At 48.2% G+C, this 17,555-nt stretch overlaps 1 protein-coding gene across 5 annotated transcripts in view; it reads left to right on the forward strand.

Annotated features, from left to right (window-relative positions):
- FNIP2 (folliculin interacting protein 2) overlaps positions 1–17,555 on the forward strand; it is a 103,893-nt gene that overhangs the window by 24,331 nt on the left and 62,007 nt on the right. Inside the window, exon 1 of one of the 5 annotated variants that reach the window (XM_064487112.1) lies at positions 7,547–8,326. The exons of 2 other annotated variants lie outside the window; for them this stretch is intronic. In XM_064487112.1, the coding sequence (XP_064343182.1) occupies positions 8,151–8,326 (176 nt within the window). In that variant the 5' untranslated portion in view covers positions 7,547–8,150. Of the gene's footprint in view, positions 1–7,546; positions 8,327–17,555 lie in introns of those variants that run through there. 2 more of the 5 variants (XM_064486958.1, XM_064487097.1) reach the window with 2 other exon arrangements.

The raw sequence follows: 17,555 nt of genomic DNA on the forward strand, positions 1-17,555 counted from the left end.
TTTTGTGGAAATTCTGTGATTCTGTCCTGAAGGCAACATTCACAACAGTTCTGCTGGATGGACTGCAACTGAAATCTTTAAGAACTGATATAAAGGTTAGCGTTACCTCATGCTCTGGGCAAAATACAGGCAGATTTTTAAATGTGCAATTATTTTTCAAAGGAGCACCCGAATCTGTGCCACCTTGAGCCGTACTGTAATGAGGTTTTGCTGTCTCCGAGGGTGACTGTTTCCAGAACCCAGGTGAACCGCCGTTCTTGCGGCAGCCTGAGGGAATATGGCAGGAAAGAGGTTACTTCGAACTTCAGAGCCGTTGCCTCAGTGCCTCCTCTGCTCCGTGGTAGCTCACCTACACAAGCAACACGCAGGAAAGGTAAAAGACGCGGTGTGCACGTCCCCAGAAAGTGCCTCGCAGTTTAGGAGTCGGTAACAGACATCCTGACACCCGGCGTGTGTGGCGGGGAGAGGTTAGCACTTCACCGTAGCAGCTAAAGCGTGGAAGACTGAACGTGATGTTTTACAGAAAGGCACAAAATATCGAGATTCGCAGATACTGACTACTGTGTATAAAATACATAAACAAGGACCTCTTGTACAGCACAGGGAACTGTATCAGTATCTTGTAATAACATATAATGGAAAAGAATCTGAAAAGGAATATGTGTATATTCATGTATGACTGGGACATGACGCTGTACAGCAGAGACTGACAGACACTGTAAACTGTACTTCAATTAAAAAATGAAAAAAATTTTTAATTAAAAAAAATGTGATTCAGGGCGACTTTGAGTGAGCATGTGTGTTCTTTTAGGGGAATGTGCGTGGCCAGCAGCTGATCTGCCCCACACCGTGACAGGTCTCCCTGGGGGTGACATGGGGATAGCGTCCGGAGGGGCAGCCGAGGGCAGGGGTGGCAGCAGCTGAGGGAGAGGTGCTGAGCCTCCCGGTGGGGCACTGTGCGTGGAGTCTGTCCACATGTTAGAGATGTTGGAACATCTTCTGAGAACGAGTCCTCGCGGGCAGTGTTCAAGGACAGGTGGCCCTGGGTGTGCGTCCAGAAGGACCTTGAGGACCTGACCTGGAGAGTCAGGTGGCAGGTACTTCAGGAGGGGCAGCTGGTGTGATGGAGGCGACACAGGAGGTGGGAAAGGAGCTTGTCGGGGGAAGGAAGGATGCCCTCTGTCAGTTTGACAACTAATTGTTTCATAGATTTAATTTTCTCGCTGTTGCCCTCATTTGTTCTAGCGTTTGTGGTTCCCAAGGGAGTCTGCTGTGGTCTGTTTCAGAAGCTTTGGTTGCCTGGAGCATCCAGAGAGCTGGTGGTGTGTGGGTGGGGAGGTGACTGACTTTCTGGGGAGAAGGGTGACTTGCCCGATGTCGCTGTGGCCGGAGTTACTTGTTCTGGCCGCACGTCGTGTGCATACAGGGTCTTCGCCCGTGAGCGCAGCAGCTCAGACAGGGCAGTGCGTGCTTTTGGATGGGGGTCGGAAAACGGAAACCCGTCTCAGCCATCCGGTGTCTCGGGGGGACTCTCGCAGGCTCACAGCGAACATCTTGAACGACCTTCTAAGATTGGGGAGTGAGTGTCGTCATCAGCCGAGGAGACCGAGGCTCCAGGTCACGTGGCCGCTGGGCGATGGGCCTGAGCGGCCGGAGCCCTGGCCCTCCCCCTGGGTCCTGTCCCTGGGTGACAGCCCTCACCGCGTCACGAGGAACTGACTCAGAGGAACGAGTCTGCTGATTCAGGCCGCACATCCTTTCCCGCCTCTCAGTTCCAGCTTTCTCTTCTCATAACTTGAGTTCCACCGGCGCCCAGGCAGCTTCCCTAGTCTGTGTGGCCCTGGAGCACTCAGAGCAGCAGAGAGGCTTTCTCTCTTAATTTACTGGCAATGAACTTACACGAGAAGCTTGTAATTTTAGCTCTGCTAGGGAAGCGCCCCTGTTGCCGCCTGTCGGACAAACCGGAAGAACAGGAGGCGCCCCTTCTGTCAGTAGGTGACCCCTCACCTGCCCTGAGTAGCCCTCACTGACTTTGTTCTGCTGTGTCCGGTGACTGTTCCATGAATGGGTCCTCGCAGACCAGGATGGGGGTTGGGGGGCCAGGAAGGAGGCTGCTGCACCAGTCCTGGCACGCTGGGGCTGGACGGGATGGTGGCAGTGAAGGTTGTGACATGGGCTGTCATCTCTCCGTGGAGGAGCGGTGGTAAGCAGGAGCCAGGAGTCCACGTGCTCCAGGTAAAACTTTGACCCCTTGCCCAGCATCCATGCCCCCAGTGGTGAGGGGAGAGAGGGCCTGAACGCTCTGGGAACTTCGGGAAAGACCCTCTCCCACCACCATGGCACGGCCAGCCCCGTCGCACCATCACCACACCCGCCTTGAGATTGTGGTCACACTGATTCTGCTTACCTCTGTGTCATCAGTGTCCTGAACAGGGCCGGCCACATTGGTATTTGAAGGGCTGAATGGATGGAGTCCTGCATCCTTAGATACATATTTTAAAGGCAGGTCTATACATTATTCTGCACAACCAGTGAGATATCTTAATAAATTGTAGAAGAACATCAAATGCTTTTTATTTTGTTGAATCTTAGTTGGTGGTTTATTTAATTACAGCATGAATTGATTAATAACTCCTAGTTCTTCCAAAACTATCTCAATGGCTGTAAGAGTTACAATAATAAGAGTTATTACTGGATACCATTGCCAGTAGTTTGATCGAATCGTTTATTCCTCTCTGAGGTAAATAGTGGTACACCCCCACCACCAATGTTATAAATGTTAAAAAATTATACATTCCTAAAAACATTTTTTTTAACGTAAGAGAGAAGGGGAGACAAAGTTCTTTTCACCACAGAACTCTCCTCCAGGAAGATTCAGAGCTGGCTTTTGGGTGTGGCTCAGGTGTGGCATTTACCTGGGGGAACCAGAGCTGTGAGGTGGGGCACAGGTGTGGCATTTACCTGGGGGAACCAGAGCTGTGAGGAGGTGGAGGACGAGGGAGAGGCTCAGCACAGAGGGTCCAAGTGCTCAGCCAAGGGGGCCCGAGTGCATCAGTGGTGGCTTGACTCCGCGAGCTGCCCTGTCTCCGTGCTGACAGCATCTTGGGACTGGACCCCGCCTGGACCACTCTGCATTGCACTCAGAGTGGCCCAGGCTGCATCCAGTTCACAGTGTCTACAGAAAGGCTGAATTACGTGATAGCTGTACCTGCACATGGAAGGGAGGTGCAGATAGCTGAGGGCCCTTGATTGGGTATTTTTTGAAACTGCTCCTGAGTTACATGGTGGCAGTTTTGATAGGGACATTGGAAAAACTGGAAACTGGCGGTTCTGCAGAGCTGCTTTGGGTCAAATAGGTGGGGTGAGCAGCTGTGCTGAGGAGGGGTTTCTACAGCTGCTCCTCCAGGCCGCTTTGCCTGGACTGTCCCTGTGTGCGCAGGTCACACGCGCTGCAGAGGAAGGGAGCTCTGGGAACAGTTCAGCGGACGGCCCCGACCCAGGAGCTCAGCCTCCAGATTCTTTTTTTTAGTATTTCGTTTTGCTTATTTTTTAGTTTGTTTTCATTTTGGGAGGAGGTAATTAGGTTTATTTGTTTACTTATTTATTTTTATTTATTTTTTTCTTTTTTCGGTTTTATTGGTAGAATTGTTACAGTTTGACTGCACATACACATTATATTGCATGTAGATGCATATATACAATATACTGAACGTTTTTTTAGTTTACAATGTGTACTGATCACTGTTTCTAAGAACAGATTAGAGTTTTAGCTTTTTAAACTTACGTATTTATTTACTTATTTATTTAATGGCGGTACTGGGGATTGAACCTAGGACCTCGTGCATGCTAAGCATGCCATTTACCACTGAGCTACACCTTCCCCCAACTCAGACCCCAAATTCTTAAGCAGACCTGGAGGGCTGGCACTTTTGCTAAGGTCCAAATGCTAGTGAGGGCCTGGCCTGGAGTCAGAGTTAAACTTTAAAAGGTGTGTACTATTTTGTCGCTGCTGCGTTTCTAACTTTGGGAAGTTTTCAAAGCCAAAGTTGTGTGTGGTGGTGGTTAATGTCAGAGAATGATGGGGATGCGCTGTAAAAATCATAGGGAGAAAGGATTGTAGGTTGAAATCTGATACTGTACCTTAGAGAAAAATGCTGGAAGTTTTTATCTGAATTGCTGGTTACCTAGCTGATTCCAGAAGGGGTGAATCATTGCACCGAGACGCGAAGACAGGCAGTGCCCCTTGTTGTGGGCGGAGAGTTAACTCTGCAGAGCCTCCCAGCCTGGAATGAGTGCGCCTGGCCCAGCCGCCTCTTCTGTTAAAGTTTAGATGTGAGGTCGTCAGAGCCACGGTTCTCCTGTGGCCTCCTTTTCCCTTGGAGGCCGGGGACCTCCTGGAGCCTCATTTCCCTCTTTCTTGTCCCTGTGTCCTCAGCCCCCCGGTCCTGGGCTAGAGAGAGAGCCTTTGAGTAGCGCTCATTCCAGGACGGTGTTTGCGTGGCGCCTAAAGCCCCCTCACCGCTGCGTGTGCTGTACCACTGCTGGGGCCATCTCCAGAGTGAGGGAAGCCGGGGAGGCTGGTTTTCAGTGAGCTGTCTCACGGTCCCGCAGCCGCAGCTCTGTGCTTCTGCCGGCTCGACGCAGTCGCATCGAAGGAAGAACCGTGTGCACGGAACTGCACGCTCACAGGTCGCTTTTCCTTCCCACCGTCTGAGATTGTTGTGGCTCTGACAGTTTCCTTACAGGAAAGCCTGCAGAGCTGTTACAGAGTGAAGAAGTCGAGTGATCGTTACCAGTTTGGCAGCAGGAGCTTTTAAAAAATCAAGTCATTTTCTCCACTGTGTGTAAATAATCCATACCTATCGCTGAAAAATGGAAAGTAGAGAATAATAAAGGAAACGCATTCCGAGGCTCGCTACTCAGCGATGTTCTGTTTCTTTCTAGTTCTCTTTTCTACGTTTGGTGTTTAGAAAGCACTCTTGTCCTCGAAGTGCATTCACCCCTTTGCATCCTGTTCTTTTTATTTAGCTTTGTAACATAAGGAGTTTTCTATGTTTCCTGGATTTCCTGAAGACGTAACACTCCTGCGTTCGCTCTTCCCTTTCCCGGGTGCCTCTTCTGCGCTGGGTGCTGGCCGCTCTGTCTTCAGAGCACGGGGAGACAGACAGGAGAGGAAGTGGTCTGCACCGTCAGGAGCCGCACAGCATCCTGATGGTCACTTTTATCTCAATCTGAAAGCTAAATTGTCTCCCAGGTGGTTCCTCATTTTAAGTCACAGCAGAAATATTGGTTGATTTTGTTGTACGTTTAATCTGACTTTGTACGGGTCAGAAAATCCCTCTGCGTAGGTGTCAGACCGTTGGCTGGAAGTCAGAACCCAAGGTGAGAGGGCGGTAAACTCTGAGCACCTCTCTACCAAGGAAATGGAGGCTGGGAGGTGTGCAGACTGAAGTTGGGGAGAAATAGTGACATTAGAGAAATGGACAGCATCGGTCCCTAAGATACAGGTCACGTCCTGACACATACACCACCAGGACAGCACTAGCTCCTTCTCCTCTTCTGTCCTTGGATGTCAGTTAAAGGCTGAGTCAGGGGTCTAGAGTTCCCTGTGCCGTCCAGCCTGGTTTGTGCTCAAGGGAATCCTTTCCTACTGCAGTGTGAGTCTTATTTCATCCCCATGTCCCTTGTAACCGCGTCATCATTTTTGTCTTTTTTCTGGTCATTTAAAAAATGTTTGCATTATCTGGATAGGGTATAAAACTTGCATTTTTATAACAACGTTTGAAGCCTTTGGAAAATGTGAAATATGGGACTGATTGAACGGCTCTGTGGCTAACTTCTAGGTAAGTGTGTGCACAGAATGCATACTTAGAAAGAGTTTACGTCCCAGATGAATATCTTTTAGAGACTGAAGTTTTGAAAGCGAAATTCATTTACTTTATACATAAAAAGTGGGATGTGCTTGTTCCCCCAGTGATTCCCCTACATATTTTATAAAATCTGGCTTTGGGGGCATTTTTCAAGGCCTCACCTTCTGGGCACTGCACTGTGCGGTCACTGCGGCGGTGACTGAACACAGGGGAAGCCCGGGAGCTGGAGGCGTCGACCCAGGGGTGGGGTAGGGGGGGCAGTACCTGCATTCACGCTCTTCTGGCCCTCTTGCAAAGAAGGGAAAGTGATTGAAGGAAGCAGCCAGGGTCTCAGCAGGGCCGTGCACTCAGGCCTTAAGCTCAGCGTGTGTTTGCTCCCCTTCCTGGAGACGTGCGCTCATTTTCCCTGGTCCTGTCTTGTCTCGGCATCAGCTCAGCTTGTGCCGCAGAGAAGTTGGCGGTCATCACAGTGCATTACAGGCTTTCCCTCTCAGAGCAGGGTGATTTGAGACCTTCTGCGGGTTGGTTACAGAGGAACTTTAGGGTCACACGTGTAGTGAAGTCTGGGCAACTGAGGCCCCTGCTACACCATTTGATTTCCTCACACTTGCGGAGTGAGGTGCCTGTGGCTGCCCTAGTGTAAAGATGAAAATCTCCCAAAACTTGTCAATGAAAAAAATGAATCAGTAGTCTAAGAAAGAAATGGAAATTTTTCTTCAAGCCACCCTGAGGATTATAACCAGGAGACCATCTTTCAGGAAGCTTTGAGGACTGTTCCGCCCATTAGAGGTCAAAGCACAGTTATATATGTTTTTGAGCCAGAGGGTTAACATCACATGATGTACTGGCAGTTTACAGAATCCAGATCTGCACGTACAAAGTGAGTAGAGGGTCGTCTGGACCCTTACAAGACTCAGAAGGATGGTGGTCTCCGAAGGAGGCCAGGTGCGCGCAGCCGCACAGCGCACGCTAAAGGTGGTGAGGCGGGGGGCCCAGATGGGCAGAGAAACATTTTATGTTTAGATTTTTCTTGTCTTGCCAAGAATTATGAATTTTATTTCGTTAAACTAAAGACCCAGTCAAGGGTCCATCTGATGTTAGGGATCTGTTAATGTTTTCTTCAGCCAGATTCCAGGACGACAGATGGAGGAGGAGTCAGGCCAGCCTCTTAGAGTTTTCTGTATCCAGACGTGACCTGTGTGTCGGGGACCTATGCTTTTTAAGCTCTTCTGAAAGAAAAATTCTTTTTTCCATGAATTTACAGTGGCGTGGAAAAATCATACTGACATGTATGATGTATCAATATACATCATAGAACATATATAAAATATAAACGTATAAAATATATGGAGTATGTACAAATACAAAATATGTATCATAAAAAGCATCCTGGCGTGTGTGACATATCAGTGCCTCCCTCGTATAGCGCTGAGATACGACACTATAGTGTTATTCTCAATTTTGTGGTTGAAGTGTGCTCGTGTCAGAAGTCACCCGCTTGAACTGCTTTTGTTCTTGGTGGCTCGGGGCTCGCTCAGCTTGGATATGGTTAGGAATTAAGAATTCTTCACAAGAGTTCTGAGGACGTATGGCTTCTCGTTTACTACTCTGTTTCTTGCGGATGCACATTACATGATGTATCCCTGCCCGCCCTGCAGGTGTCCCCAGTGTGGGAAGCCCTGCCCAGCTCTGTCGTGGGAACCCTGCCTCCCTCTCCCCTGCTGGGGGTGGAATCTTGCAAGGTTACAGAGTAAGTCCTGTCAGCTGACACTGGCTCACATGAGAGCCCTTCGGAGGGTGGTGGCCAATGTCACAGCAACCTTGCAGCTGAAGACGAGTCACGCCTTGTGCCCGGAGCCTTGCGGGCCACATGAACAGGTCTTGTGATCCATCAGTCGAGCACTGCTCGGTCCCCAGCCGTGCCTCGGATGGAGCGCGTCAGTCCCAGTGGCTCCGCCTTTGGCTGACCGGTGGAGCACAAACCCAGGAGCAGAAGTAGGACTCGGACTTGTCCGTGAAGAATGGGTTTGCTGAGCCACGTTTCATAACATGATGGGTGCATCGGACTTCCTGAAACATGGGCGGGCTTCATTTACGTAACAAATGAATGTTCCTTTTTTTTTTTTTTTTAACTTTTGAAAGAGGAAATCAGTAGGCTGCCACCGAGAAGCCTGTCTCACCTAAGGCATCTGTGCAGGGAGCGCGGGGTCCTTCCCTGCGGGAACTCCTCCAAGCACGGGGTCTCCCACGCTTGGTCCAAGGCCAGCTGAGGGTCAGGAGATGTGCGGGGGCCCCTCGAAGGGCGCGGAGCAGCCCGGGAGCCGGAGGGACCCAGCTGGCTGCGTGAGCGATGCCGTTTCTGGTGCTTGGAGGACCCAGAAGACGCTTTTATGTGAAAAGCTTCGCAAACAAGCCAGGATAGGAAGGGGCCCCGACCCCACGGAACTCAACCACAGGTTTGAAACTTCAGTTCTGTTTCAGGATCTCAGAGAAACTCTGATGTAGTTTGCCACGTGGTAAGGAGAGAAAAGTGTGCTGATCTGAGACTCGTGTTTCCAGACTGCCCCTAGGCAGAGACTACCCCTAGGCAGGCGGCTCAGGTGGGGTGGGGGACGGGCAGACAAGTCCTCTCCTTCCTCGGGGAGCTGGGGGCACGAGCATTTTTCTGTGGCTGTTTGGATTCAGCCACCACGTGCTTCCCTCTTCACTTCCCACGGCCCCGCGGGAGCCACCATGAGCAGCGTTGCGTCCTGTCCCGAGGAGGCTTGAACACAGTGGTCATCAGGGAAGGGGGTGCGGCCCCGAGGGCAGTGCCGTGACAGATGTGGCGCATGGCGGGCATGCTGGCTTCTCAGCCTGACAGGTGGGTGGAGGGCCGGGCGTCCTGGCTGGCGGTGGGGAGGGGAGGGAGCGCCCGGTCTTGTCTTCTGGAGACTCCTTTCCTGGGCAGGATGCTGTCAGGACGAACTGGCCAGTAACGCAGCTCATCAAAGGAATACCATCATCCTCGCTGTCTTCTCTTAGGCTGATTATTTCATCCACTTGGGAAGAATTCATTAATTTTATTATCAGTAGCTCTCAACTGAAGTGTTATTTGTAAAGAGCGTTAGTGCATATCAGTGAGACAGGAAAACCCTTTGAGAATTGCACTTTATTTCAGAACGTTACGTGGATAGACAGCAAGGAGAGCCGAAGGGTGAGCTCCCGTCTCGTGGCTGGTGTGAAAGTCAGTTTCTCCATTGGCTTAAATGTTGTTACCTTTTTCCTTGTAGAAGTCTTATCAAAGTTAACATGACTCATAAACTGTTTTTTTTTTCCTTTTCTTTTTATAAATTGAAGTATAGTTGATTTACGACATTGTGTTAATTTCTGGCATACAGCATAGTGGTTCAGTTATACACATATATTCCTTTTTGTGTTCTTTTCCATTGTAGGGTATCACAAGGCAGTGAAGTTGCCTGTGCTGTATGGTAGGACCTTGCAGTTTATGACTCCCAAACTGTTCATCCCATCAATAAATTTCTTGGTTAACAGATAATCAGGACATGATTTCTGTCATGTAAAAATCATTGGATTTCTTCAGTGGAAACTTGATAAAATGGTACACAGTTCCCTGTGGTGTAAGTGCCCATAGATCGGATAGAGAGCTGGGGGGAAGTGTGGCGATCACACACGTGCTGTGTTACAGAGATGGGTTTGTGGAGGAAACGGTGGTGAATGACGGTACAACAGTACATGTGAGCGCTCAGATATGAGGTCCACTTTTATACTGTCTGTTTCTTACCAAGAAAGGGGGCTGAGTGACAGGAGAGGGGGAAGGCTTGGCACTCAGCCTTCTTGGGTCTTGATCCGGATCTGGTCCTGACCCCCAACTCTGCTGCCCAAAACCTTATAACCGGGGTGGGGGCATCTCCTGCCTTTTGGGGTCTCACCCTCAACTGTTAAGCTGTGTGGTTGGTTCAGATTGCTTTTAAATAAAGTTCTTCCCTCTCTGACTCTTCCATGTAGCATCGGGGCCTTCTGCATTTCCTATTTTTGTCACTCACACAACTCTAGATTCCCCAGGGAAGTGTTCGGGGGGGCTGGGGACCCCCAGGAGAAGATAATGTGCGGCCACAGCAATTTTCACAAAACTTCTAAGGTTTTTGGTGTAATCCTCTGCTTCTCACTTTTCAGTGAATTTGCCAGGATTCTCATCGTTTCCATTTTAACAACACTTTAAACTCAACGAAACATTTTCACATCCATTTTCTCCTTTCCTTATTTTAACTCCCTTTAGATTTACTTTTCAGATCTTGAGGTTTCTTTTTCAATTCTGTCCGATGCTGACGTGTGTCATTTCCTTGGAATTCATCTCTATTCAGGCCACTGTCTGGGTCGCTCTTCCACTTTCTCTTCCCCGTCCTACGATCTTGAAGAGGCATTAGTTACAGGCAGGGCTGTGCTTTGGTTTCCTGAGCTTCTTCAGAACTCAGGTGGGTCTCGGGGGTGAGTGAGTCACTGACGGGAGCTTGCGCTGCCAGGACCTGCCTCCGCGGTGCTCCCCAGCGATGTGTGTGTCCCGGGCGGGGGCAGTCGGGCAGGTGCCTTCCAGCGCCTGCTTTGCTCTCGGGGATGTCAGTGCGGTAGTTTTAGGTGGCTGTCTCAGCTGAGCACACTGGTAAGTAGTTTTTTCTTTTTCTTTTTCTTTTGTTTTTTTCTCCTGCTCGATTTTTCAGTTGTTTGAAGGTTGAAGAGGAAGATTCCACAGATACAGTGGAATCGTTACAGGTCCCTAGCAGTAGCGCAGGGTAGAAGGGACAGGATGCAGGACAGAGAGTCACATTCCTCTCCCCACCAAGGCTCACGCGGAGTGAAGCGTTTCAAGGTAGAAGTTTGTCCTTTGTATCTTCGCGTCTGCTCTCCTTAACCTCTAGAGTGACAGACATGGGGCTTCAGTTTATTTTACAACACTCCAGAATCAGTAGAAACTGGTAGTGTTTGATGAGGTGTCTGAAATGGTTTGTCAATTAAAAATTCCTTGCTGAAACTCAATTCGGATCTAGTAACTGAACTGTGACGCTGGGCATGTGGTGAAGTCTTCAAATGGAACTGCTTCCCAGTCTTTTTTCTTAAAATATCAACCACAGCAATGCTGCAAATAACTTGATTTTTTCAAACTTTCCCAGCCAGTGAGATCCATCCCTAGGGCTGCTGGTTTGAGGAATCTGGGAGGGTTTGCCAAGCGTGTCTGTGAGTCACTGTTTCTCTATTGACGAGAGGACGTTTGACATAACCTCACCTTAAAAAGTGTCGTGCCTCCACTCGCCGAAGAGGAACCGAAACAGCACTTCAGGGTTGATTGTGCATGAAGTTTCGTATATGTTGAAATTTGGGTCCTGAGGGGATGCGTTACTGCTTTAGACTCACTGGGGGATGGAGGGAGCCGGAGAAGTAATGGATGGAGAACTCTGATTTATCCACACTTTGGATAAACTAATTTTATTAAAAAAGAAAGAGCCCTGGCTTCTTTGCACAAGTTGCTTAACAAGAAAACAAGTACAGAAACCAGGGTGTGTTTTCCACTAGTGACCTGCTTCACGGAGATGAGCCGACAGTGGTTTTACCACCTGGCTCTGCTGAGAGGGGTTAGGATTACCGAAGATTCGGGTGCAAGACTGTTAAAGGGAAGTCTGCTGCAGGCTGCAGGGGCGGGGACGGTGTCCCCAGGGTGTTCCGCGCTGCCACTTGGGAAACGTGGCTGCTGGCTGGGGCGAGGGTCATGTACAGGGAACCCCAGCCCTGGGCGGCTGGTGGTCTTGTGCTGGTGACGAGCTCCACGGGGAGGCTGTGGGCTGCGGGGTGTGACTCCCCCAGGTGCACCGGGCATCGCTGTCACCACACGCTGCCCCTCCTGCGTTCCTTCCCGTTTCACTGACCCGACGCACCACGAGGAATGTTCTGTGAGTCGTTAGGAGAGTTTGTTCCCACTGGCTGTTGGTCGGATTCCGGGATGTAATGTGAGAATGAGTGACTGGAGGACCGGACGCAGGGGTAACTCGGTATTGCGGCAAAGTCCAGTGGGCTTCAGGGCGAAGGAACACGGGTCTGTTCCACGAGGCCACGTCTCTCGGGAGTGAGTCAGAGCAGGCTCAGCTCCCGGGCCGGGCAGCGGGCTGGGCCAGCTCCATCGAAGCTGACAACCTGTGTGAACTCCTGTCTGGGTATTATTTTGACAAGTGTTGATGACCGGCAGGGTAGAGCTCTTGTTATCAGTCACCATAACCAATTGGGTCCAGAATGACAGCGTTCCAGACAGCAGGCAAGGGTACTCCACTGCCCGAGAAGAAAACAAAAAAAAACAAAACAAAACCTTGGTAGAGCTAAGCTAGTTTTTTTTCTACTTAGTAATTCTTTAAAAAATTCAGCCCTAACCCCAGGTGAGAATGTGGACTGCAGTACCAGATTTAGGGGACCCTCCTCTGATCTGGGGTCGGCTCTGCCTTGATCCCCTGATTGAGGGTTTGTCTCAACCTCACTGCATCTTCTATTTTCCCTTCTAGAAAAAAAATTAAAGTGGTGGGCTGGGTGAGTCATCCCCAAAAATGTAGTTTCCTCACTTCAGATCCATTGGACCAAATTCCTGGAAGTGGAGCCCCGTGAAGGTTTGCTCATTAAAAACAAACAGATGCAAAGAGCTTCTAGGGTCTTTCTAGTGATGAGTCAAGTCTGGGAACCACCCGCCGGAGGGCGGGCGGTGTCTGAGCCCCATCCAGCTCCAGCATTCTGATGTCCGCCAGTACTGACGAGACTCAGAGGGGCTGGAGAAATGTGAAGACCTCGGTAACCAACAGGGTCCAAACTATGTCAGTGGTCATTTTTTCCCACCTCGGGGAACACACCACGTGGATGTTTGAGGAAAGGTGTTCTCGAGAGAGGGAACAGCAAGTTCAGAGATCTTAAGGCAAAAGCATGCGTGATGTGCATGCTAAAAAGTGATGCCCATGATGCAGGGAGGGAGTGGTCCTTTGTGGGAGGGGAAATGGGCTGGGTGTGCTGGTGGTCAGGACCAGCAGCTGCTCACTGGGACCTGACAGGACTGAGAGGAGGGGGTCTGCAAAACTTCGGAGCCAGGACAGAGACGTTTGGTGGCTGCAGCCAACACTCAAGTCACGTGTCCTTGGTTTCGTCGCCACAGGGACTTCTCTAGCAGTTTATAGTAGTAGACCAAAATGATCTTCCCAGAATATCGCCATGACAGACTTTAAAACAGTGCTCATTACTCAAAGTTCCTGTATTTTGTTTTGTTTTTGTTTGGCGGCGGGGGGGGGGGGTAATTAGGTTTATGTATTATTATTATTTATTTAATGGAGGGACTGGGGATCAAACCCAGGACCTCGTGCATGCTAAGCACGTGCTCTACCACTGAGCTATACCTTCCCCTTCAAAGTTCCTGTATTTTAAAAGTTCCCTTGGCCATTGAATTTTTTTACAAAACAGATTTTATTTTTTTAGAGCAGTTGTAGGTTCACTGCAAAATTAAGCAGAAAGAAGAGTTCCTCTCTCCTCCCTGCGCCAGGCTCCCAGCCTCCCCACTGTCCACACCTCACGCCAGAGCTGGACACCCGTCACAAGGGCTGGCACCACAGCCGACACCGCATGTCGCTCCAACCTTGGCTGACGTTTGAGGGTCGCTCTTGGTGTTGCTCATTCTGTGGTTTGGACGAACGTGTAACAAAACCTACCCACCGACGTAGGGTCACACAGAGGCATTTCACTGCCCTAAAAGTCCTCCGTGCTCTGCCTGTTCTCACCCCCGACCCCGGCCACCACGCTGGTTTTGCCTCTTCTAGACTGTCATCGGGCTAGAACCACACAGGGTGCGGCCTTTTCAGGTGGCTTCTTCCACTTAGTGATCTGCAGTAAAGTTTCCTCCGTGAGTTTTCATGGCTTGATGGCTTCTTTCTTTCTTTTTTTTGTTGAAGTATAGTTGATTTACAATGTTGTGTTCGTTTCTGGTGTACAGCATAGTGATTCAAGTAGCTCATTTCTTTCTAGTGCCGAATAATGTTCCATTGTCTGGATGGAGCACAGTCTGCTTACCTGTCCGTCCACCGGAGGGCATCTTGGTGGCTTCCAGGTTTTGGCAGCCATGACTCGAGCTGCTGTAACTGTCCATGTGCAGGTTTTTGTATGTTCCTAAGTTTTGTTCCTTTGGGTGAATATCAAGGAGTGTGATTCCTAGGTTGTAAGGTAAGAGTTTGTTTAGTTTTATAAGAAGCTGCCCAGCTTCCAGAGTGGCTGTACCGTTTGGCGTTCCCACCAGCAGTGAGAGGCAGTTCCTGTTGCTCCACATCCTCTTAGCGTTTGGTGACGTCAGCGCGCTGGACTTCGGCCGTTCTGGTCGGTGGGCGGTGGCATTTCACGGTGCTTCGCTGTTGCTTTAATGTATGTTTCTCTGATGACTAAGACGTGGAGCACCTTTTTCATATGCTTACTTGCCAGCTGTGTATCGTTTGTGAGCTGCCTGTTCAGGTCTTTTGCTTATTTTAATTTTTGTTTTTGATTTTTAAATTGGATTGTTTGTTTTTTTTTTATTGTTGAGTGTTATGAGTCGTGTGTATATTTCGGATACCAGTCCTTTATCAGAATTATCTTTTGCAGATACTTTCTCCCATCCTGAGGCTTGCCTTCTGCTCCTTTTGATATTGTCTTTCACAGAGCAGAGATTTTAATTTTAACGAAGTCCAGCTTATCAGCTGTCTCATGGCTTGTGCGTTTGTGTTTTCATCACCATGCTCGAGGGCGTCTAGATTCTCTGCTGTGTTACCTTCTAGGAGTTTTATAGTTTTGCATTTTAGGTCTGTGACCTATTTTCTTTTTTCAAATCATACACAAAAATCAGTTTTATGTGTATGGTAGTTCTAAATATGAAAAGCAAACAATAAACCTTCTAGAAGATAACAGAAGACAAGCTCTTCATTGTGTATGGGTAGGAGTAGATTTTTTAAACAGTATACAAAAAAATACTAATCATAAAGGAGATGATTGATAAACTTGACTATAAAATATTAAGATCCATGATCTATTTTGAGTTAAATTTTTGTAAAGGATTTTAGGGCCGTGTTGAGATTCATTCTTTCGTGTGTGGATGGCCACTTGCTCCAGCGCCGTCTGTTGAAAGACTGTCTTTTCACCATTGAACTGCCTTTATTCCTTTGTCACAGGTCAGTTGACTACATGGGAGTCTGTGCCTGGGTTCTCTGCTCCTGTTCATTGGTCTGTGTGTCTGACCTTTCACCAGGACCACACTGTGTTTGCGGAGACTGTAGTGGGTCTTGAAGTTGGGTGGTGCCAGTCCTCTGACCCTCTTCTCCTCCTTCAGTATCGTGTTGGCTGTTCTGGGTCCTTTGTCTCCCTCCCATAAAGTTCAGACTCAGCATGTCAATATCCACAAAATAACTTGCTGGGGCTTTGATTGGGATTGACTCTATGGATCAAGTTGGGAAGAACTGACATCTGGAGTCTTCCACCCATGAGTGTGGAATGTCTCTCCAGGTATTTCGTTCTTTGATTTCTTTTATCAGAGCTTCACATTTTCCTCATACAGAGCCAGTACATTTTTTGTTAGATTTATCCCTAAGTATTTCTTTTTTTTATGGGGGGGTTGCTAATCTATGATATTGCCTTTTTAATTTTAAAATCCAAATGTTAATGCCAGTATATAGAATATTTTAAAAAGTATTCTAACAGGTGTATTTTTCAGAGCATGGCTGCATTCATGTCACACTATCTACTGTCTTTTTTTTTAAAAAATGCCTCCTTTTTCTTTCATATTGTTACTAAACTTATTTTTAATATTTTTCTTAAGTATCTTCTCTGGTTATCAAAATGATGCAATTCTATTACAAAGCATTTGGAAAATGCAAACAAATATAAAAACGAAAACCCAGATTACCCATAGTGCTGCCACACAAAGGTTTACTGCTGAGAATACTTTGATCTTCCGCCCTGCAGTCCTTTTGGGCACGCAGATGTTAGCTGCACTGGGCTGAGTGAGTCATGCGTCCTGTGCGGGTACAGAATCTGCTTTCTCACTTAGTGTTAACATGCTCCCCATGTCATTAAAATGTTTCTAAGACAGTCTTTAGTGGCCACTTGTGGCATCTTAAATGGATGGCGTCCAAACCTTTGGGAATGTTTTCCTAATGAGTTTTAGGAAAATTTAGTTTTCCAGCTTTTGACTGTTACAGTGCAGACAAAAACCCTATTTTTGTTCAAATTTCTGACGGTCTTCTAGGGAGGGAATTTTCCTTGGAGATTTTCGTGGTAGGAAACTTGAAGGAGACCCATTTTCCTTCCTCAACAGATTTGGAAAATGTGGATAGAAATTGGTCCAGTAGGTGGCAACCCCACCACCGTTAACCTTTGGGAAACAGCCAGTGGTCGGTTATCGACCTTCAGGGTCCACACCGTGCGTGTCCTGAGCAGCTCGGGCACCCACGGGCCTGGGCACATGGGACTCGCCCTGTAACCCTGATGTCCAGGAGTTGAGGATCCGATCAGTATGTGTGCGGCCTGCGGATCAGAACTGATTCCTGGGCAGAGAGGGTATAGCTCAGGGGTAGAGTGTGTGCTCAGCATGCGCAAGGTCCTGGGTTCCATCCTTGGGACCTCCATTAAAATAAATAAATAAACCTAATTACCTCCCCCCTAAAAAAAGCACTGAGTCCCTCCCCCGGGACAGGAGGGGCGGGGGGTGTGGCAGGCAGGTGTGACCCTCCTGGGGACTGTGCCTCTTCTTGGAAACCTGAAGCAAAGATAAGGACCCCCCCAACTCTGACATCTTTCATAGGTTAAATCACTTCTTAAAGGGTAGAATGTGAGGGTTTTTCCTTAATGTTTTAAAAAACATTATGTCTATATATCTTCAAAGATGATACATTCACTTAGTTCAATGATAAAAATACACATTTGAAAATTGATGCCCCCACCTCTTTTTTCCCCATCCCATTTAGGTCATCAGTTTTATTAGCTTCTTACAAATTCTTTTTTTCTCTTCCCTCTCATTTTAAAAGCTGTTAATGCTCTCTCTTTTTTTATGACACGTTCCCATTACACAGGAAGTACAGACTACATTACAATAGCCATGTGTGTAACCACAACCCAGTTTTCTTAAATCTTACAAGTTTGCCCCTTTTTGCTTCACGTGTATGATTTCTTTTTTAAAAGAACTAAAACATCAAGGAAGCAGGTGGCGCTTCCTGCTCAGTCCTCCTGGGCCCCGTCTTCTCCGTCCTTCCTTCCAGAGGCGACCCCTGTCTGTGCGACGGCTCTCATTCCTCTGCGTCTCTGTGGGTTGCTGGCTGTGATGTTTCCATCAGTCATACTGGGCTACATGTACCTAATGCTATAGAACGGGTATCACACTGCACATATTATTTTGATGCTCACTTCCTTATACAGCTGTATGTTTCTGAGATTCGTTCACATTTATCCATGTAGCTCCAGTTCCTTAATGCTAACCTCAGTATAGTCAATTCATTGTGTAAGTCAGTAAACTCATTTTGCAAATATGCTGCAGTTTATGTATCTATTAGTCTATTGATGAGCATTTCAATTAAAAAAATTTACTATTATAGACAACATTGCAATGAGTAGTAGAATTACACGTGTCCCTGTCTGCACATCTGCATGAATTTTACC

Source organism: Camelus dromedarius, chromosome 1 (genome assembly GCF_036321535.1).
Source record: "Camelus dromedarius isolate mCamDro1 chromosome 1, mCamDro1.pat, whole genome shotgun sequence".
NCBI lineage: Eukaryota > Metazoa > Chordata > Mammalia > Artiodactyla > Camelidae > Camelus > Camelus dromedarius.